Raw genomic sequence first — 25215 nt, forward strand, 5'->3', positions numbered from 1 at the left:
TACTTCTTTCAGATGTGGGGGATGAAGGTGGTGAATCAGTATTGGTATCAATATCTAGGATTGAGGGTTGGATGTGTGGGTGTGTCGGGGATGGAGGTTCATAGGTGTTTATATTAAATGTTCTAGGGGATGATGGTCGGGAGCTGTATGGTGGGGGAGAGGAATGTGAATGGGGTCTAGGATCTACTTCATGATAGGGGGGAAGGTGGGATGGGGGCTGCTGATCATTAGAACCATTGCCGCTCATGTCTGGAAACAACATACACACCTTCATCACTATCAATGTCAAACATACTGTGGGGACAGCCTAATTCTATGGCAAAGATTTGTTATATGTTTTTTAGGTTAGGATGAAATACAACCACCAACTCTATGTATAAAAACCCAATTCACAATTAAACTCTCAACTTGTATTGTACTCTATGTATTGGAACCTAATTCACAATTAAACTAGTCATTTTTGAATTTAATTTACTCTTTGTATTGGAACCTAATTCATAATTAAACTAGTCATTTTTGAATTTAATTGACAATTGAACTAGTCATTTTTGAATTTAATTGACAGTCCCAAACCACCTACTTCAAAATTCAACTCAAACTTTTCTTTGAATTTAATTGTCAAATCAGGATTACAATATAAATATATATAGCTTTAAAATGCACTGGTACTTACTCTTAGATAATGATAAAGATGAAAGTAATCTAAAACAAATACACAAAAATCACACACATGTACTGGCGGTACGACTGCACAAGACACAATGTTCCACTCCTTGCAGAACAACTCCTTTTATAGCCCCCCCCCCCAGTTAAAGATCCCCAGTGGTTTATTTTCCATTTATTCCCGATTTTATGTTTTTTTTTAATTTTTTTTTCAATATTTTTTTCCAATTCTTTTTTATTTTTATTTTTTTTCTATTTTTTTCTCATAATTTTTTTTTTAAATTTTATTTTTATATATATTTTTTAAATTTTCTTTAGATTTTTTTTCTAATTTTCTTTTTCTTTTAATTTTTTTTTATTTTAATTTTTTTTAATTTTTTTTTGACTTTGGTAACCTTGATGTTAGGTTTGGCCAACTTGAATGACCTTGAGGTTAGGTTTGGTCAACTTGGGTGACCGTGAGGTTAGGTTTGGTTGACTTGGGTGACCTTGAGGTTAGGTTTGGTTGACTTGGGTGACCTTGAGGTGAAGGCGGGTTCTGGCACACTTGATTTTTGACACTTGACTGGCGGCTTGATTTTTTTGAATTTTGGATTAGTTTGCACAACACACTTGTGTGCCACAACCCGCCGTTTGTTACTACTTAAAACAGTGCACAAAATATCATTATCAGTAACCTCTTTGAAGTGGAATTTGGTATTCGAACAATAGTCTTCATCATTAATAATAATTATAATCACCTCTAGAATTTACCTTTTCTGTGAGGTTTTGCCCCACCTGTGAAAAATAGTCATTGAATTTATCAGCAATAGTTTATGATTTAAGTGATGGTGATTGTATTTTTTTGACCACCTTAGAAAAATGTTCTAACAAAAAACTCAGTTTCTTGTTATCTCGACCTGATATCTCATTAATCACATGCCAAAACTTTTTTGAATCGTTTCCAGCTTCATTCAATTTATCTCTATAGTATTGATTCTTAGTGTTTTTTAACAAGCAACTTAACCTATTCCTATAGGCCTTAAAGTAATTCACAAGCTCAACATTGAATGGTTGTTTCTTAACTAATTTGTACAATTTATCTTTTTCTCTAACTGACCTGACCAGCCCTTCAGTTATCCTCAGCTTGATTTTTTTGAATTTTGGATTAGTTTGCACAACACATTTCCTGGACTTATCGATAGACTTATTAACAGTTGGATAAAAATTATTAGTTGCGCTATTCACATCATTTTCAATCAATACCGTATCCCATGATTCTTTTTCAAGCAAACAAAAATATATGTTGTTATCTATAATAAATTTAGGAGAGGAGGTATCTTTTCCTCTTGAACTCACCTGGAGAGCCAAAGCGTAATGATCAGTTATTGGTACTCTTACTACTGCCGACTGAACCATGTCAATGTCGTCTTTTTTTATAAACATATGATCTATTAATGTACTACTAATATTATGAACTCTTGTTGGCTTATTGGCTACAATTAACAAAACTGGTCTTTCTAATTATCAATAAATGAGTGTTTTTTTTGACAATTTTTTAGTCTTTTTCATTCAATATGAATAATTACCACAATATCAACTTCTCAACTACACAAAAAGTATTATATATGTTTTATCTCTAGTTGTCTTATTGCAGTAATCGTGTAAATGATCTATGAAGCAATAAATGATTGAGTCATGTGTTCTATATGCTGCAAGTAAACAATAACTTTTGTTGTAATGAAAATCTATTTCTAATGCATTTACTCCTCCTATATTAATACTAGTCCCCACTGCTGATAATGTTTTCCTTATGAAAACAAGTACTCCATCATTCCTGGTACGTTTTGATGTTGTACGCAAAGTATCGTATCCATCCAACAATTGTCCTACATCATCTTCGTTAAGCCAAGTTTCAGACAATATTATAATGTCCATTTTGTGTTTCACTATATTTAAACCAATTGCTAAGTTATCAAAGTTTTTGTTATAACTTCTTATGTTTAAATGAAATATCTTCAAATTATCATCAATAAAGAAATTGTTAAGAGAGTTGAAGTCATTCAACTCTACACAAGATATACTGTTATAGTTTTCCAATTCCATTTCGTTCCTTTCCAATTCAAGAAAAGAAAGATTAAACTAAATATGCCCTCCTCGCCCTACCGTTTTTCATTATTAATTCATAATTTTTCCCCATTGTCTCATCAAGTCTAGAACTAAAAATTAATCCCCTCTTAAAAATAAACACTTCAGGTCATCTAGATAGTCCATAGTGTAATAAGCTAATTGATTATTATTGAAAATAAATAAAATGATCATACACATGTCAAACCTCATGACAACACCGATAAAACAAAATAAAGAAATTCTCTGGGATGCATTAACCTTATGTTAAGTGAAGTATTATATTATCTATGACCAAATAAAATAAAATCCCTGTTTAAAATGTGATCATGATAGCCAATATAGTACTAAAGTCATCTTGATAGTTCAAAGATTAATAAACTAATTGATCATTGATTATTATTATAAATAAATAATAATTTTTTTTAAAATTTTTTTTAAAATGTTTTTAAAATTTTTTTTTACAATTTTTTTTTCAATTTAAAAAAAAATTTGACTTTGGTGACCTTGATGTTAGGTTTGGGCAACTTGGATGACCTTGAGGTTAGGTTTGGTCAACTTGGGTGACCTTGAGGTTGGGTTTGGTTGACTTTGGTGACCTTGAGGTGAAGGTGGGTTCTGGTACACTTGTGTGCCAGAACCCGCCTTTTGTTACTACTGTTTTAGAACTGAGAGGAATGTCTGCACCGGGTCATGATGGTATATCTACTAACATTTTAAACAACATATAAAATTATTCGTAAAGCCTTTAAAGTATATATACAACTTAAGTATCTCACAAGGCATCTTTCCAGATACTTTTAAGATAACCAAAATTCTTCCACTGTTCAAAAATGGAGATAAGTCTGAAAAGAGTAACTATAGACTGATTTCTTTGTTAAGTGTTTTTTCTAAAGTTTTGGAAAAAATAGTTAAACATCAATTGAGTGATTACATTGAAACCAACAACATTCTAACTAACAGTTCGGTGTCAGGAAAAACAAAAATATTTCTGATGCTCTTTTCAGCCTGATGCAAGAGATTGATCAGCTTCAAGTGTTAATCTGGAAAGTTTTGTAATATTTCTCGATTTGACAAAAGCCTTCGATACCGTTGACCGACAAAAACTGCTGAAAAAACTTGATTCTATTGGAATTCGTGATATTTCATATCAATGGTTCAAAAGTTATCTTTCTGATAGAAAACAAATTGTTCAAATATAAGGAGTAGATAGTAAACCAAATGTAATAGAGTATGGTGTGGTCCAAGGAAGTACTTTGGGTCCCTTACTGTTTTTAATCTATGTTAATAATGTGTTGAAAGTTCCAATCAAGGGAAATCTATTTTTATTTGCTGACGACACAGCAATACATGTGACTGGTAAAAATAAACAAGAACTGTACCGAAACGCTACATCAGATCTTCATCTCTTGAAGAAATGGTTTGATAATAACATATTGACTTTAAATATTAAGAAATCTAAATTCATAGAATTTTTTTTCCAGAAGAAGGGAAGAAGACAGAATTAATAACATCACTCTACATTCTTGTACTGAACCTACCAATATACAATGTAACTGTGAATCGATTGAAAGTGTAGTAGCTTATAAATATTTAGGAGTAATGATAGATGAAAAATTGGATTGGTCGGCTCATATTGCATTCTTGGAAAGTAAAATTCGCAAAGCCATTTACATTTTTTACCAATTAAACACAATTCTATAACTAAAAGAGCTATAACTAAAGGAGGTTGGCAGGACTGAACTGCCCGGTTCAAATCAATCCTAAAATGCTCCGTAGTTGATTCAAAGTCTAAGTATATTGTTTCATAAATTTCCTCAATTTTCTGTGATTAACGAGTGTAAAGTGTCAAGGTGTTCATTATTAGCAGTGAGTTTTTATTATTTACCTGGATGCTGGATGCTGGATTTAGGGTGTCTTAGTGGCTGTTTCAATAGGTTAGTTTTTGGCTGTTTCAATGAAATGACTGTTAATTCTAATATGCAGGTGTCTGTTTTCGTCGAAAGACAGTAATCACTTTGCGATTAGATAAGACTATTCGTATTTCTCCTTTTGATTATGTACCGTTCTTTTTTCTTGTGTTCGAGCTGTCAGCTGTTGAATGATTTCTGTTAGCTGGCATATCATAGCAACAAGATACTGTGAGCCAATCAAAACATTTGATTGTGATTCAAAGTGCTGGTGGAAACTTTTCAAATCTTGGAACTGTAAACTTTTCAAATCTTGTTTATCGAGTTAATATCCCAGTATCCTTATTTTGGTCGTGCATTTGAATAGTCGTCATATATAATAGAATCACAACATAAAACTATTACAAATTACAATTCCATATACCAATCCATTTCATTATTTCATTTTCCTTCCTCTTCTTCAGGAGCCTCCTTTGCATCCCTGCCTTGGCAGCTCTCTTGGCACTTCTAAAAACCTTTCTTTCTTTCCGGTCTGAAAATTCAATTCGATTAGAAAAACGTAAAAAAGACAAGGACAAGAAGCAGATGCGAGAAGGCAATTGGCACGGCCCAGCAACATATAAATACTATTAAAAATGACTTGATCAATAAAGAAGTGGCTAAAATCGCGGTTACTTTGCATGGTATCCTCTCAGTTATAAGTAATGAGTTTTCGAACAATGCAATAATTGACCTGGTTCCCGAAATCACCTCTCTTCTAAGCAGATATGATGCAGCCATCAAAGTAAATGATGATTTGCAGGTATGCATTCATAATATGGCTGAGGAAAACCGATCGTTGCTAAATGCCTTGAAAGCGGAAAAAAATAAACGGAAATTAGATTTTGAGAACTCATTGCACTGCAAAGAGGTGGCAGACAGCGAAATTGAATCATTAAAAACAGAAATTGAAAAACTAAAATTGAGTGAAATTTCTCTGAGAAAGGAAATAGAGGATAAGAATGTAATGGTTTCACTTTTAAGAGCCAGCAACATTGATTTAAGTTTAGGTCAATCTCATAATAATGATTTAAAAATGGTATCTAGTGATGATAAATATTGCGACACAATTTGAGAAAACTTGGGGAGCTTAAATGAAAATATAAGTCCTCTCTTGGAGCCCGAAAATGGCGATCATATAAATGCCAAGATTCAAGTAAATATGTCAACTCAAACAAAATCCAAGATAACATGTCCAGACTGCGCTAAACTCCTTAAAGAACTGAATGGGAAGCACCTAGAAGTGTTAGAAGCAAGGCAACGTCGTTGGGAGGACAGAGTTGAGATGGCAGAGAAATTAAATAATGCATCGTCAAAAAACAAAAACTGTCCTGACAAGAAACGACCGGATACGGAAATCAACAAGACTGATAAGCTGAGCACTACATGGAGCAAGTCTTCAATTTCTTCCTGTTCGGGAGCTCCGGATTCTTCGAACGCTAGACTTGCGACACGCAAATTGCCTCCGAAGAAATGGACTGGAAAAAACAAGGCAACTGATAGGATAAAAATATTTGCAGACAGTCATGGTAGACTCCTGGTGGACTTGGTCTCCGACGCAACCAGTGGAACAGTGGATGGTGTCATAAAACCAGGGGCCACTTTCGACAAGGCGACATCAAGCTGCTTAGAAGAGAGTTGTTCTCTAACGGAGAAGGACATGGTTGTTCTCATGGGTGGAACTAACGATTTGGATAGGCATTGCTCAGAAGATTATCTGATAACACTAAAAAGACTATTACTGAGTCTAGCACATACAAATGTATTTCTTGTTAACATTCCTCATCGTTTTGACCTTCCTGTTGATTCTATCATCAATTGCAATATAAAAATATAAACAGATCAATAGTTGAGGTGTGCAAGCCCTTTAGAAATGTGAAAATCCTGAATGTATATAACATTGGTAGACGACTCCATACCTGCCACGGCTTACATTTCAATCTGTTAGGGAAACGTTACATATCCAATTGCATAGCTAAAGCTTTTAATAATTTATCGCAGGATCTTGATACCCCCATATCTGTTGGATGTAGTAAAAACACGGTAGTTTTAGATGATGACTGTGTTTCATTGACAATTTCAAATGGCAATGAAAAATGTTTAAACTAAACTACACTGACAAGGAAGTAAACTCTGCTTGTACATTTGTAAATTCTGATGACTTTGCCAATAACTGTTATAAAAATACTACCCCTGAAGATAACAATAATATTAACACTATTGTTAAAGAGAGTAATTTGTCCTATGAAGTGAGCTTTTTGTCCTGGAACGTTCAGGGACTGAGAAATAAAATTGATTACCTAGAAATGATTGTACCTGAGAATAACACACATATCATTATAATTAGCGAGCATTGGATGAAGAAAGACGAAATAAAGTTTGTGAATGTAGAAAATTTTAAGCTTGGTTCATATTTTAGAAGGTCAAATAGAATTCATGGAGGCGTTGCTATTTTTGTAAGAGAAAATTTATAATTTAAGGAACTGAATAGAGTAAAGAACATGTCAGTGGAAATGATGTGCGAAGTGTGTGCAATAAAGTTACCAGAGTTGAATATTATAGTTCTATCCATTTATAGGCCTTGTGGCGCCTTATCAAATAATCTTAGTGAATTTCTTGTTAAACTTGATGAGATTTTAATTTATCTGTCTACTTTTAACTGTAATATTATTTTAGGTGCTGATTTCAATGTTGATTTCAATGTAGACTCTAATTATAGAAACGAATTATTAAATTTATTGTCAAGCTATAATATGTGTATTACAACTAGAGAAACGACGAGACCAAATTTTCATTCTAGTGGTACATGCATTGACAATATTGCCACAGATATTCATCACAGCAGATGGGAAAGTAAAACTGTGTATACTGCTTTGTCTGATCACTTAGCTATAAGTTTAAATGTAACCGTTGAAAGAATGTTTGCTGTTAACGAGCATGAAGAGGGAAATACAATTCTAATTAGACAAATTAATGAGAATAGGACAAGTATCTTTCTTGCACACTTGGAGTCAATAAATTGGTTAGCTGTTTATCAACTGAATAATATTGCTGAGAAGATACAAAAGTTTAATGAACTTTTTTTGCGGTCGGTGAACTCGGCCTATCCATTAAAGCTTAGGAAAATATGTTCAAATAAAGGTGAGAGTAAAAAGTGGTTTACATCAGAGTTACAAACCTTAAAAATAAAGTGTGAACAGATGTTTCATTTGTATAAAGATTTTCCTAGCGATACAATGAAGATTGCTTATAATGAGCATAGAAACTATTATAGATCGGCAATTAAGAAAGCTAAGCGTGAGTTTAATAGTAAAGTTATTCAGGACAGTAAGAATAAGAGTAAGGCTGCTTGGGAAGTTGTGAATAGGCACCTTTGCAGGAATAGTTCTTCATCCAAAAAATCTTGTGAGCTACCAGTTAACGATATTAACAATTTTTTCATAGATAAGATAGACAAACAAAGTAAAGAAATTCCTAAGAGTAGATTTGATTTCAACTATTACGTTCAACAGATGTCTAAACCCGAATTTAAGTTTAGTTTCAGGCGCTTCAAGGTCAAGCAGGTACTTGATACCATAAAAAAATTAAGTAACAGCAAATGTTTGGATATAAATGGTCTTAACTCTGTTATTTTAAAGATTGCTGCTCCAAATATAGCGAAAGTTTTAACACACATTTTCAATATGTGCATAGAGTTAGGAATATTCCCAGATGAGCTTAAGAAAGTAAAAATGATACCAGTTCATAAAAAAGGTGACAGGACGAAAATAGAAAATTATAGACCCATTTGCATAGTGGAGATATTGTCTAAAGTTTTTGAAATTCTCCTTCATGAGCAACTAGTCGCTTATTTCGAAAACAATAAGATATTGTCAAAAGACCAGTATGGCTTTAGGAAAAATTTAAGTACAATTGATAATGTTTTGAACCTTGTAGAGGGAGTTATCAAGAACTTGGAGCAACAAAGTAAAGTTAATCTAAGAGCTTTTGATTTAACTAAAGCTTTTGATTCAGTTGAGCATGAAATTCTATGTAATAAACTCTCTTTTTATGGCATTGAAAAAGCAGCAGTAGATCTTATTTGTTCCTACCTTGGTGACAGAATGCAATTTGGGTTTAGGAATGGTGAGTTCTCAAGTGGCAAAGTGGTCAGGTATGGTGTACCGCAAGGTTCCATACTTGGGCCGCTGTTGTTCATAATATACATCAATGACTTGCCAAACACAATAAGTAGTTTCTGCAAAAACAGTTGTTCTTTCCTTTTTGCCGATGATCTGGGCTTGAAAGTCAGTGGTACTGATGAACAGCATATCAATGCAGTGCTTGAGAGAAGCACATTGACTATTGAAGACTGGTGTGCTTCCAATAATCTGAGTCTCAACTCGTTAAAAACCAGTGACCTCCAATTTAGTTTCAATACGAGGTTTACTTGCTTGGGTTCTCTGAAATTCTTAGGTCTTATGCTGGACACAAACTTGAACTGGAAATGTCACATAGATTATACACCTGGTAAGCTCAGTAAAGGGATATTTCTTTTGCGTAGACTAAACAATATTGTCGAGCATGATGTCTTAATGAGTGTCTATTATGCGCACATATATAGTCACTTAGCTTATGGTGTCCAGCTATGGGGAAATTGCTCTACGGCTGTTACACTTTTCAAATTACAAAAAAAAGCTCTTAGAATTATTTGCCATGCACCACCGCTTGCAAGTTGTAAACCTCTCTTTCAAGGATTAGGTGTGTTGACTCTTCCATCACTATATGTGTATGTGTGTTTGATTTACATGAGGAAGAATGTGGGCAAATATGTTATAAATAGTGATATACATAATTATTCTACTAGACACAGGGAGGACGTGAGAGTAGATTCACACCGTTATACTGGCACTCAGAGAAACTGGCAATTTACTTCTATAAAACTGTTCAATAAACTTCCTCTAGAGACTAGGCATCTAGAAATCGAAGAATTTAAAAGATCTATCAAAGCTATTCTTCTACAAAAATGCCTCTATTCAGTTGAGGAATTCTTTGCATAGCCTTAATACAATATTTGTTAAGTAGCACGCCTTCAATACTTACCTATAATTAAAAGTGTTTTATGACTTTAGACATATTGATTGGTGTAAATATTTGTTTGACGATTGTTTTAACATGTGAAAGTGTTTCTGACAATAAAAGTGATTTGATTTGATTTGATTTACGAAATATTTATTTTTCTTATTTTCAGTCACTTATCGAAGTGGGAATTTTAGTTTATGGAATTTTAGCTTAGAAACCTATTATTAAAACAGCATTAAGAAAATGTATACGCACTCCTACTGATGAAATTTTTGAAGAATTCAATGTTTTAAGTAGAAGGCAAATTTATGTAAGAAATATATTGTTATACATGTACAAAAATCATAAAGATATGTTTAAGAAAATTGAGCACAGCTATTGAACTCGTTCGTCAGAAGCAATAGGAATCCAAGTTCCAAGGCTAGTCAAAACTCATTCCACTACTAATACTTATTATATAGCACACACTCTGTATAGAAATCTGCCTGAAAATCTACGTAATACCGAAGGTAAATCCAAATATATTTATTAGAAAAATGTTAATGACTGGTTAAAGGAGATTGGGAGGACAAATATAGAAGTGATAATTCATTCATTGTATAAATAAAGCAAATATCGTGTAATGATAGTCCAAATTTAACTTTAAATGTTTAAATCTTTTAGACTAAAAATCCTTTAAACTTCAAATTTTCTCTGATATTAATACCTGGTTTACCCAAGAATGTGATAGATGCAAGTATGAGGACAGTCCGACGTTAGCCAATCATCGCCAAGACGCTCTTCCACACACAGGCTTTGCCTTTGTGGAGAGTTTTCATGAAGTTCTTCAAAATATAATGTTGTATTTTCTGGAGCTACGATATAATAGCAACTAGATTTAGTTATAATGATTAATTTTTTAGTTCAACTCTGTAAGTTTTATTTATAATTGTTTGGTTGTAGAAGATGTAACGTTGTTGTATAATATGAATATTTGTACCCTGAAATCATGATAATAAAAACCAATTTGATTTCTACATAGGTGAAACCACCACTGCCCATTTGGGTGCTTGGAGCTGTTTCCAGTCCTGGTCTCAACAGACAGCAATAGTACCATAGCTATCAACTCTACACCAACTGTTCAATCAAATTGGAATAAATTTCATCATATCATAATAAATTTCACAGCTATCAAATATATATTAAATTAAAAAAAAAATCATTCAAGTTTAATTCTACAATTCCTTTCTCCAATTTTAGTCTAATTCTTTTTTGATTTCTAATTTTAAAATCTCCTCTTTTCTATCAATTCATAAGCTTCACGTTTCCTTATTCATAATCCACTCAAATCTTAAATCTCCCGTTTGTTACCGCCCCCTAAATACCCCCATAATATCCCCTGACTCTGTATCCTTTTTCTCTCCATTCGTCTGCACCACATAATCTGTGGTCTCTACTGCTACAATTGACTTTCCGTGCTCTGTGGTCGTAACCGTTGGATTTCAAACTGTACCACTCTCTGCTCGGTTGAGAAAGGGAACTCAGTTCCCGAAAATTTCCGTTTCTAATGTAAGTTTTCAAGTGTTTTCAATCTATTTATGTCTTGTGTCTCCTGTTTTAATTTATATTACAAACTTTAAAGTGTTTTCTATATATCTATATAATATATTTATCTCATACTGATCAGGATTTTAGAGTTATAAATTTAAATTCATTTGAACAGTCATCTGTTATTGACAGAAAGATTGTTTATTTGTTGTTACGTGATATTGACTGTAGTTTCTCTGTATTTTTAATAACAAACGTGTGCTCGTGCAATAGATAGAAAAATATGATTATTGTACTCGAGATGGTTTTCATATTTGGCATTGACTGATAGTTTATTTATACCCCAAAATTATCTTTTTGGGGAGAGAGCTCGTTTTGATAGGACTGTCAGTAAGTTCGGCTGATCTGGTGAATAGGATAGACTTGTTTTGTTTTATAAAAAAGTTTTTCTGTCGCAGTTCGGGCAGTCTAAAGAGAAAGTATAATTAAATGAGACAGGTTCTGAATCCGATTCACTAGTTCATTTATTTCGATTTTTAAATATTAATTCACCATCGCGAAATATCAGTGATTGCCAGGCGGGAAAGCATTTTTGAAAAGGTAGGTGATTTCTTTTGTTGAGTTTCATTTTATTTCCATTACCACAAAAATTGAAAGTATTGCAGCAAAGCGAGTAGCCCTTATTGTTTATTATAATCAAAAACTAAATGGAAGTCTTTCCCATTAGCTTACATAACTCACACTAATCTGAGTCCTTCGAACTGGGGAGGCTGGTTGATTTATCTCCCTCAGACTTGCTCCTTGGTCCTGAAAAATACAAAATGTAGCTTATTACAATATTCCTTTATAATTGGAAAGCGCATATTGTTTCAAGCAAGATAGAGTTAATGTGAGATCCACGTTATAATGGCAGTGAAGAAAGATAGGACTACAACGTTGCCGATCCTCACTGTCTTGTCAATGCCTTCTTGACGGTAGCTTTTATAGGTTTATTGATGTAATATTAGTTGTTTATCTCGTTTTAAATAATCAATTATATTTTATTAAGCAAGAAATTATATTTTCCAATATTTTCATAATGAATTTTCATAATTAAGATGAAATATTCCATTAATTAATTATTAATTCTATATTGTTAAAAGATGATCTGGGAACAGAGCTAAGCGATAAAGAGATAGCGCTATCCGCTTTGTTGAATGATAGACAAGGTTAATACCACTGCAAATCAAACACTGCCATTATAACGTAGACCTCACTATAGGTTGGCATAGGAGTTTAGGCAAACTTCTATCCAACCATAAATCAGTTGTAGATTGTTTCTGAAATATCGTAGAACATTCTACACTATCAAGGGTGCCGTAATTGAGACTTTGATAGGATATCATAATGCCATAACCCTAAATTAGAACCTAAATAAAGAACGTTTATTGACTTTGAAAGTCTGAGAAATCTATTAATGTGTCATGATTGGAGCGATGTTTTGTAACACAATGATGTTGATTATAAATTTAATAATTTTTTGAAAACTTTGCATATTTATATTGATGAGTCAAGATCAATCAAGGTGATACAGGGTGAAAATACAGGCTTGTGTAAGCTTAAACCCTGGATTACCGATGGTTTGTGTGTGGCTATACATTCTAGAGATAAGCTGTTCAAAAAAGTAAGAAATAATCCAAATAACATGAGAATGAAGTCATCTTTAAAATCTTTTTCAAAGAATATCAAATCTTGGATTAAGTCTGAAAAATATAAGTACTACTCATCAATAAATGAGTTGCCATCTCGGTTGAAGTGGTCTGTATTAAATAAGCTATGTGGTAGTTCCAGTAAAAAAACGATACCGGTTGAGTACAAAATTGATAATGATAATACTGTTATAACTGAACATTTTGGCTTAGCCAATCTGTTCAATTCTTTTTTTTTTGTTAATGTTCCTAGAGAGGTAACTGCTTCAATTTCTAATCCTTGCAATCAAACTACACAATAATATAATGATTTTTTCCATTCAACCACTTGTCATGATTCCATCTACTTCAAACCAGTAACCTATGAGGAAGTTGAATGCCACATACAGAATCTAAAAGAAGGAAAAGCTCCTGGTGACGATGGAGTTTCCTCGAAACTTCTAAAAGCTGTCGCCACTTCTGTGATTCCTATACTTGAGGATATCTTTAACTGCAGCATCTCCAGTGGGAGATTTCCAACTAAGATGACACTGGCCAAAGTGATTCCAGTTTTTAAAAATGGTTCCAGGTCAAAATTGAACAATTACAGGCCCATCTCATTGGTATCAGTTTTTTCCAAGATTTTAGAGAAAATAGTGAAGAAAAAGGTCATAAATTTCTTGAAGTCTCACAATTTTTTCTATTGTCGACAATTTGGTTTTCGTGAAGGAATGAGCACAGAAATGGCACTTGATAATTTTATGTCTTCTATTTATAAAGGTCTTAATTCAAGGGTTACTCCTTTTGTATCTGGTCCTTTCCTGGATATCAGTGGCGGCTCCTTTTAGGGTTGCAAGGTTGCACAACCCCCAACAAATCAGGTAATAGAGATTTTCCTTTTAAAAAATGTCTTAATTACACTTCAATTTGATAGTCATTTCATTAAAAATTATTCTCTCAATTCCGACAAAATTTATACAGTAGAAAGGCAAAACAGATAGTTCAACATTTTGAATTTGCACGGTCTGAAGAAAGAACGCGTAGCATTTGCAACCCCCTATGACGTCGCTTATATGGGAGAATAGCATTGAAAGCCTAAAGTGCTGACAAACCAGTTGGTTGCTATGACAATGGATGGCTTTTTGAGGATGACATGGTTCAGCGATCCTACAACCATTGTCATTAGTTCCTTCAGTATATATATATATAAATATATATATATATATATATTATATATATATATATATATATATATATATATATATATATATATACTATATATATATATATGCATTCATAGACCAAAGTTAGAAAAAACATAATTTTACACTTGATATGTTAAATACTAATAGAATCTAGTAAGTTGTGGAGCCACTGACATGCCTCTTCTCCAGCAGCATGAACTTGTGTCAGCCCTCCATGATTGGAGTGTTGTGGACACTCAGATATCAGGTGATTCATTCATTGAATTTGTTCACATTGGCACAGAGGATCAGAGGTGTATCCCCATGCTGTCATCAGCTCAGCACACCTTCCTACCTGCGTCCTGAACCGGTTAAGGCCACACCACTCTCTATGTCTCAGCTGGGTGCCAGGGACAATGTCATTGGGGTCATCCACAAGGCCTTTGTTCCTGACCTCTCCCTGCAACCATCTCAGTCTCCATAACTCCCTCGCACTTCTTATTTCCTCCTACTCGTCAAGTCTCAAGTATCTTCTTGACTTGAGGCGCCTTGGTGGAGGGTTAGCTAAATCTCTAGAGACTGGGAGATCCTCATGAATGTGTTGCAACTGGGAAATGAACTTGTTCTTCTTCTCCAATCTTCTGAGATCTGGAGGCATGATGTTACTAAGCACAGGCAACCACTCAGTCTCTGTTGGTCTCAATGTCCCACTAATCTTCCTCATAGTTTCATTGAAAACTGAATCAATTTTCTCAACATGTCTGCTGCGAGCCCAGACAGAAGATCAAGACTTCTGTACAGAAGTGCAAGACTTGATGTTCAAAGGGCATTCATGTCACAGCCCCAGGTTGTTCCCGCAAGTTTGCTGATGATATTCAGCCTTGTCTTCAGTTTATCTCTCAACCCCTGCAGATGTTGTCAATATGTGAGGGATCTATCAAGTCTGACTCCCAGATAACGGGGAGCTTCCTGATGAGATATTCTTTTGCCACATAACTGTAGATCAATTTTCTTTTTTGCATGCTGGTTACTGAGATGGAATATTGTTGAGACAGTTTTGGATGGGTTTAGCTTCAAGAACCACTGCTGGAAATATTCTGCCATAATCTCTAAATCCTCATTCAACACAATTTGGAGCTGTTCAAAATTTCGTCCTTGAGAAACAAGCCCAATGTCATCGGCATAAATAAACTTGTGTGATTGAGTAACAGGCAGGTCTGCAGTGTAAACATTGAACAAAATTGGTGAAAGAACTGATCCTTGAGGTAAACCATTTTGTAATCTTATAGTGCTAAGTTTACCATTAAGAGACACTCTGCATGTACGGTCTCTCAATATAGCTTCAAAGAGATTGACGGTTGCCTTGCATTTCAGGATCCTTGCTAACTTCAGAAGAAGACCAGATCTCCACACTGTGTCATATGCTGCACTAAGGTCCAGAAATACGGCTCCTGATTTGAAGTTTCTCTCAAACACATGATCAATGTAAGTTGTGAGCCCCAATACTTGTTCCTCACAACTCCTACCCTCCCTGAAACCAGACTGCTCCTCTGGCAAACATTCATCCATTCTGCTCCCAACTCTTGTCAGCAGGACTCGTTCAAAAAGTTTGTACACAACTGACAACAGGGCTATTGGTCTATAGCTTTTTGAGTCTCTTTGATCTTTTCCTGGCTTCAATACTGCTATGACCTTTGTTTGTTTCCAGGATTTGGGGAGCTCGGCTCTAACCATTACTTCAGAAAAATACTTTGAGAGCCACATTATAGATTTTGGTCCCAAATTCTTGATAAACTCAGGCAGAACTCCATCAATTCCTGGTGCTCTATTGCCTTTCATCTTTTTAATGACAGCTGTAATCTCTTCAGAACTTACCAACTCAGCCAAAAAGGATTGTTGCATGCAGTTTTTCAGCTCCTTCTGTAGTTTCCGCTTCATTTGAGCTTTCAGCTTTGGGGGCACATCTATATCATCATTTTCCTGGAAGATGTCAGCTATTTGATCAGGAGTCACATCCACTCTTTTTATGGATCTTGTGTTCCCACTCAGCTTTTGGAGTGAACTCCATGATTTTCTGCTTGAGTGAGTGAAATCAAGACTCTGCATGACTTCCATCCAACAATTGCGTCTTCCTTCATCCAAATTTTTTAGCGGGCTATTGGCAAGCTCATCAGTTGGTGGAACTCTATATTCAGCCAGTAAACCATACAATTCTGCATTCCAACATAAGACATAATTCTTTCTATGGCCTCTTGGGATGGATCTCTTTGCAGCCATGAAAAGCAGTCTACTGAACCTTCCATAGTTTGGTATGTTGATAGGGATTCTGGATACTGTTTTTCCACTTCTTCAGTAAACTTTGCCCGAACTGCCTTACAGAGATTCCACCTTGGAAGTTCAGGATTTTGAACACATAGCAACCTCATGCCAATCTCTAAAACCAACATGCTATGTTGACAGTAGTATACTATTGCAGATTGAACGCACCAATCACAGAGCAGTATTTTGATTAGGGGGCGGAGCCTTATCCCCCAGGGGGGCTCCAAACCCCGCCCAAATCCCCCCGCGCTCCGCACGGGAAAACTCCATTTTCTAACCCCTCGCCTGGACCAGTTCTCCCACCGATACTAAAACCGCCATTTTATTTCAAGTATTTATTTGAAAAAAACAAATTTATGGGCGTACCAATTGCAGAATCCCCCTCCAAGCAATCCCCCACACTTCGCGGACCCCCCCCAGCCTAAACCAAATCTCCTCCTCCTACTGAAGACCACCATTTTTGTTCAAGTACTTATTTTAAAAAAATAAGTAGACACTTGCAAGATCCTCCTTCCAAACAAGTCCCCCCCGTCACCCCCTATGCCACTGCCCGCCGCCGCCCGCCTTTAAGCTTAATGTTTTTCATACACTTACGCTCAGCTAGATCGAATAATGTTTCCCAGAGCTCATTAACATCAGTTATTGTTATAACTGGACATTCACAGCTACAGCCATAATGAAAATGACCATAACCATCAATCACAATATCTAGTAAATCATATATTTCGGATAATATAGAGAATCTTGAATTGTTTGTATTTATATTGTTCGAATTTTGATTGTTATGCTTAACCTCCTTACTGTCAGTGTCATTATCTAAACAGTACTTTGAATATCTTACACTATTTGCCAGTTCATTAAATTCATCAAATGTTATACCCATTAGAAGCCTTGATAGCTTTTTGAACTTTGAATAACTAAAGCATTGACTCATAATTTATAGGTAATGTATGCACTAACATCTTTTGTAGTTAACACTGGCTGAACTCAGCAAAGACTGAGTAAAATACAGCTTACTTTCTTTTATATATGCTTCTCTTTCCACCTGACTGTAGGATGAAAATGGATATAATTTGATAGTATATAATTAAATTCAATTATTTACTTTATCCATGCAGTAAAAAGCGCAGGCGTTGAAGTTTTAAAGTGCTTCATCTCCATCTCTAGCTAAATATTGATAGATTATCTATAGTAGACTAAATATTTACTAAATATCTAGACTAATATAGAAATATCAATTGTTAACATTTAACTATGAGACAGACCTACATCACTGAGTTAGATCAAAAATTAGAGAGCAGCAGCAGCAGCAGCATTCCAGCTCTACTTATTAAATCTTTGTTGCTTCTGTTACTACATACAATCGTTTTACTATCATTGATGTAGTTGTTAGATCAGTTATTTTCTTTTTGAGTAAAGACTGAGTAAAATACAGCTTACTTTCTTTTATATATGCTTTTCTTTCCACCTGACTGTAGGATGAAAATGAATATGAATATAATTTGATAGTATATAATTAAATTCGAATATTCACTTTATCCATGCAGTAAAAAGCGCAGGCGTTGAAGTTTTAAAGTGCTTCTTCTCCATCTCTAGCTAAATATTGATAGATTATCTATAGTAGACTAAATATTTACTAAATATCTAGACTAATATAGAAATATCAATTGTTAACATTTAACTATGAGACAGACCTACATCACTGAGTTTGATCAATTCTAAGTAAAATAAATCAATCCAGTTTAAGTTAGTTTTGAGTTCTTACTATTGCATTTCCAAGCGAATTAAAGATGGTTTACACTTTGCTCGTGCTGATCTCGCTTTTTGTATCGGATATTTGGAATCAGGTTTCAAATCATATATTTGAACAATTGGAATATCCTCGTATGATGTTTGGTTGAACTTTGTCAAATCAAAAGATAGAGTGTCCTGCATGATTGAAAACACGTTCACACACGTACGATGTTGAATGTAGAATGAATAACAATTTCAAGTTACTGACTTCATTCCCTCAATACTCTTCCCCCACTACGTACACTTCGAAGACCTGCACAAACATGTTTGTGAACAGTCAATGAACTTCATCATTGTTTATAGATGACGTAATATTATTTAATACCGCATTTTCTAATTTTAATAGTTTATTCACATTTAATTTAAACGGTCTATAATAACACAAGTACTCATTAATGTCATTAATATTCACTGTTGATAAAAAAACTGATAGTAATTCCACTAATAACGTTGTATCTCGATTTTCTTTTTTAGCTTTACTGATTGAATTTTCACATACATCAAACCAATCTAAATGTTCGCAAAGTTTACTTTCTAAATTATCTTCAGCTGCTAACCAATTTGCCGGATTCATCCTGACCGATGTTCAATAGCACACTGAATCATCCTATCATTTTCAGCTCTATTTATACCAGTGGAACCAAGACTGAAAAATTTTACTGAATTTATACCGCTATTAAGATTACATATTCTGGCTCTATGCATAAACAGTTCATATCCACAATAAACACAAATTACTTTACTACCATTGTAGAAAAAACCCTGTCTTGCATACTTTCTTTTTTTCTCACTATTATAAAAAGGACAACTTTTCATAGATCTCATCCTCTCGCTCTCACACATATAATCCACATGTTGTTTACACATTACTTCTGACTTTATTAGCAATTCTGAAAGATAATGATTTGCGCTGAAAAGCGCACAACGTCCATTCTCAACCGATCTATGTATTTTACAAATCTCATTACACCAACTACTTTCAAATTTTTTATAATCCGGTCTTTCAAAATTATCTGGTATCATTTCAATATTAGCATGAAATTTCTTTAAAAATTCCATCTTCTCTCTACCCTTAGTATAAACTTTTTGATAGTTTTGTAGACAACTTTTGATAATATTATCTGAGTATTCAGTATCTCCCATTTCCCATTTTATCTTATGATGATAAAATTCCAGCCAAGATACATCACGATATGATTTCCATGGAAGTTCTGATTTAGGAAATGGTGGTTTGAAATGATATAAAACATATGTTTGATGTGTATCAATAAGTGCAAATTCTTTTAGAATAAATGAATTATCCGAATAATTTTTAAATCCATGAAATTCGACCACACAGAAAGTTGAAATATCTGACTCACCTGTTTCTTTCAATACTGCATTCTCCTTCTCAGCTTCTTTATTAAGCACCTCATCTTCTTCAATCAATTTGCTTTCCGTCTCTGTTTGTGAAGTGTCTTCACTATCTAAATTACACTGAACAGCACGAGAATATGTTTGTCATCCTTGTTTAGAAACTGGTTTAGAATGATACATCTCATCAAATGAACTATTAGTACCGGTATAGTAAGCTGAAAGTCTATCATAAATATCACCCTCTTCTTCCTCCTTAATCTTAACTAGTTCTTCCATCTTCTGCAGCAGCCTCAAGAATAATACTGTTGAAGATGAATCAATGATGTGTGTATCACCACGTCTCACGAGCAACTACTTACTACTCTTACTAGCCTTCATATTTATACTGATTTGCACACACTCTGTTGTAAAGTTGACAAACCTACACATGCTACTATGAACCTATTGCACTTCTCTTACAAGTGATGATAATGGTTTATATTCCATTAAAGTATCACTTACAAAAATACAATAGGCTGTTGTCAAATTTGGTACAGCCTTTTCAAATTCAATTTCTACTCTAACATCAGTTGATACCTTTAAGTGATCTGATTGATGTGAACAATCTATTACAAAAATTGGTGTTTCACTCTTAAACGTATTAAAATCAACTGCATTTCCATATTCAGCATTTACCGGTAAATTATAGTAGGATACTGCAAAATCTAGAAACGTTTTATACATTAACTCTTTACTACCCAAAAAATGATCATAGGGATAATACTGAGAGTTCAAATAAAGTTTAACATTATGAAGATGACAAAAATCAAATTTTGCCATATTAGCTTTCATTGTTAATTTCCTATTTGTTTGAAATGCTAAAATCACTCTGATTGTCCAACTATGCTCCTTTGTTAAAGGAAGAACTGGGTATTCATGAATCTCCCATTCCCTGAAAGCTAATTTTAATGGTCTGTCTGCATCAAGTATTTTCAGGAATTTTAGTCTTCTATGATTTTCTAGCTCAATATACGGCATCTTCCATACTAACTTAGTCAAAGCTATTGAAACTCTCTTACCATCTGCTGATTCAATACAATTTATATCTGATGATGATCTAAGTAGTACAAGCTCTTGTTTTAAATTCAATATTACATGTTTGAAATCCTCGAAAAAAGGAAGAATTAGTTTTAGTGGTACACAAAAGCTGAATTTATTATCAGCTAATGTATATCCTTCATGATCAAATCCTGCTAAATGAAAAATATTCTTATCAAATAAATTTTTCAACAATAATGCTTTTATTGTAGAAGTTATACCAACCAATCTTGATTTAGCTATAGATGTACCTGCAAGCTCATATCTGATTTCATCAAACAAATAGCCAATTGCGTTACTTATTAATTTATATGTTGCTGATGTCTCAGTCACAGCATCCGACTTATCATCTTCCACATCCTTTCTACAATCAACTCGACCTTCAATTAATAGAAACGAACGACATGGAAGACAATAAAGATCCATAGAATTTATAGGAATTCTCACTTCATCTGAGCGTTCAAGTTTTTGATTTGCATATGGTCCATGTGTATGATACTCAAAATTTGTAATATCATTGTAGTAGTGCACATCGCTTTCTACATCTAGTATCTCACTTATTGCCGCCATTGACAAAATTATAATTAACACGAAATCCTAATCTCTCTAAAATGCGTGCGTTTTTTGATGTTAACGGCACAGAGTATGAACTCTTACTAATCAAGTCTCCACCATTGTACCTATACATTAACTTTTTCCTCTTTTTAGGTACATCCCATTTAATCGGTTTCATATTTTGTCTTTTCAATCCAGTCTGATTTACAGGTCTATATTTAGAATATGCTTGCGAATTGTAAACAATAAAGCCCATGTTGATACAGTTTTTTACATATATGTAATCTCACTGTTATTCTATCACCTCTAAAATCTAATAAACTACCGTTCTGGTCAGTGATCTTTACGCTAATGGTTTGAAATTTATGTGTACATAAGCTTACATAAATTATCGGATTCGGTGTTTCATTGATCAGATAACCTGGTGGCACCTTTGGTAGGAATTCATATAAACTATGTGTTTCTTTTCCATTAGCATATGTACTACACACTAGATTACATGAAACTATAATTGAGGAAATATTTGATATTGATACTTGATTTTTCGAGTAATGCCAAACATTCGGCACTAAAATTTCTCTATCAAAACCTAATATCGGTGCAATAGAATCTTGCTGGCTTAAATCAATTGCTTTACTCGAATATATTTCTGTTTTTAATGTATTGTTATTACCTATAATTTTTAAATCATTAGATTCATCGCTTATGTTTAATTTTTCTTTTAATGCTTCTATAATCGTATCAATCTCATATGATCCTGTTTCCAGTTTCACTAGATTATCACCGAATTTGAAACTAGAATTCTTTCCTTTCTCTACATTAGGTATTGAGTTGAAAGTCCACAAATTTATTAAGCCTATCTCCCATTCAGTTTCGCTTGAAAGTTCTAGTACTTCTGGTAAAATTTCATAAAGCTCACTCGTATCTGATGATAATGTTATAACAACCATTTTATAGATCCTTCTCTCAGCATTCAACACTTATAACTGATTACAAAGAAACAAGAGACATAGATGTCCGCATATATTCGAAGTATGTGATTGTACCTGTTCGATATTATAATAGATATTAATATTCTTTTGTTTACACCAGTAATCTACTAGCATTTTCGGAGGCTGTAAATTTCCAATAGGATCAAAATAATAAACATTATCTGCTATTTTATGAGAGGCTACCCAATGCGATCTGACTGCGCTATCTCTATCCAAATTTACTATTATCATTTCATTAGTAAGTACTCTATCTGGTAGCTTGTTCAACATATAAACACCACGTAACGGTATTTTCAATAGTTTAGCTAAAATTAGCAAATCAAAGTTTGATAATGCTTTATCTAACTTTAAATAATTCATTTTCGTGTTTTTCTAATACATTTCCTTTTAACTTTTCTCCTTTTCTTTTTCTTTCCTACCAGTCCGATTGCGCCAAATGAAATATGTGTTCTTGCTGTGTTCAATAACCTACCTCCTCCATAATACTGTGGATATGGCTTTAAATAATATCCTCTTCCTTTTACATGTGTTTTGATTTGCTTAATAGTCTCTTTACGAATTAATTCACTTTTCATGGTGGATGGTTTTCTCACTGAATACCTTTCACTTTTTCTTTTTCTACCTCTCCTACCTATATGATGAATACCAGAACCAATAGCTTTCTTAGTCTTCATTGCAAGATTCACCAAATAACTTAATGCTTTCTCAGGAAGTGGTGTACTTGAATCTTTAAAAATTTCCCAAGCTTTATCAGCTAATATACCATCAGCTTTCGAACATGTTTTGTTATCGCTGAACTGACTGTAGGCTATGTCATGTACCTTACACGCTCTGTCCAATGAATTTATTCCTGGGTCACCTCTTGCTAATCGCTTTTCCAACTTGGTGCCAGGGCCACAATACTGGTATGAAAATGGATGAATTTCAACTGGTAAAATATCGATCCCTTTATTAATTACGCTAGATGCAATACTACCGAGTTTAGATAATAATCCGCTACCAATAATACCACTTTTTTTGAATTTTTTAGACTTGATATGACTATGTGAACTAACCTTTCCTTTACATCCAACTTTAACCATACTATCGCTTAGACAGTCACTGTTACACTAATCAAAACTAGAAACTTACATTCAACTACCTAACTTGAAAGAATGACATTCATTACTCATAACATCTGCTAGTCATCTTTCAATTTGTAATACAAAACTGTTTCGTTTTGTTTAAAAGTAGATCAATATTAACATCAATAACATCAAATTGTGGGTTTACACAATTGTTGATTACATTATAATTATTATAAAAGTTACATATATTTCGATAGGGATCAATCAATGAAGAATACCAGTCATTAAGCTCATTTTCAAATGATTTAGATATTTTCTTGATACCTATCGCTGAAATAATACAAGATTTTAAATAAAATAAAGTACTAGTCTTTGTTTTTTCCATATCTAGCAAGTGTTTAGAAAATTCATCTGATTCAATATTGTCACTATCTTGCATTCTATTGCTATTATTTGTTTGAAGCGATATATTGAACTGAAGTATATTTGTAAAATTTGATGAAGCCAAGTCACACCTACAGACTTTATTATAATTTGCATATAATAGAATAATTATTGCAAACCAATATAACATTACAGTGAAAATACAAATTATTTTTAATAAATTGATTGAATATGAAATTTTGGTTTTAGACATGCTATTATTTTCACACTCATCAGATTCATTTTGTAATAACATTTTGTGTCTGAACTACTCAAAGCTCTAACTAAGACTGGTAAATGTAAGTTTGATAAATTCAAATATACAGTCTTTACTAAATAGCAGAGTAAGAACTAACTATTGATCTCACACACATGTTTGAACATGCAAGTGAAGTGTTGATTCATTATTCAGTATACGCATTGTTGCTTAACCAGTCATCATCTTCTTATACATGTTCAAACATGTATGTGAAACGCTGTTAGCAGACTTTTTGCTTTTACTGTTCAATACGAAAAAGTATAAATATAAGTTCAGATCAGGAAAATCTTCACTCCTTAGTGATTCTTCAAGAAGGAAGCAACTACTTTAAAGTGTTAACATCATCATCATCATCATCATCACTAGCAGGACTGTAGCAGTAATCAACTCTATCATTAATTGAAAGGTGAGTGAATAATCTACAAATTAAATTTAAACTCGCTTTATTTTAAATTGAGAAATTTTGATACAAATATTGATTATATCTTATGTATGAAACAGATGTGACATATCAACACAGAGGTTAAGTTAAATCGAGAAATTTTGATACAATTGTTTATGTAGATGTAACTATCTTTTTTCTGTTAATAAATTCAACTGTACTCAAACATATGAAAACAAAATAATGTGACATATCAACACAGACATTAAGCCAAATCAAGAAATTTTGATACATTTGATTATATAGTTGTGACTATCTTTTCTGTGAATAAATTTAACTGTACTCAAATTGTTAAGAGTCTAATGTTTAATATATCCTTTCTAGACTTTAGGAGTAGTCTATTAAGGTCGGTAACCATTACCAATATCTCCTTCCCTTTTATCACTCTGTTTATTAGACAATGTTTTGCTTTTAGTTTTTAATTTTGATCTATTAAATAAATCTAAGTTTATATTCAATCAGCTTGAATATCTTCATGGGAGGAATATGCTTATTTCTTTATCTTTTCTGATTCAATAAATGTAATATGTAACTATCCCCTGTGTCTTTACAAATCTTGCCTTTATAATTGAGTATTCAAATGCAGTACTTAGTGTTTACGCAAATATATAACATTTTGCTACATATGATTGTGCACAATTAAATTTTTTAACAGAAAAGATGATGTTTTGCTTTTAGTTTAAATTTTGTTATCATATCCTTTCAAGAGTTTAGGTGGTACAGTGTATTAGGGTGAGGTCGGTAACCATTACCGATATCTCCTTCCCTTTTATC

General features: G+C 33.4%; 1 protein-coding gene across 1 annotated transcript in view; it reads right to left on the reverse strand.

Annotated features, from left to right (window-relative positions):
* The window catches only part of LOC120354910, a 213041-nt gene that overhangs the window by 37502 nt on the left and 150324 nt on the right, over positions 1–25215 (reverse strand). The window contains exon 4 of the mRNA XM_039443015.1: positions 12048–12113. Within this exon, the coding sequence (XP_039298949.1) occupies positions 12049–12113 (65 nt within the window). The 3' untranslated portion in view covers position 12048. The remainder of the gene's footprint in view (positions 1–12047; positions 12114–25215) is intronic.

This window comes from Nilaparvata lugens, chromosome X, assembly GCF_014356525.2.
Source record: "Nilaparvata lugens isolate BPH chromosome X, ASM1435652v1, whole genome shotgun sequence".
In the NCBI taxonomy this organism is placed as follows: Eukaryota; Metazoa; Arthropoda; class Insecta; order Hemiptera; family Delphacidae; genus Nilaparvata; species Nilaparvata lugens.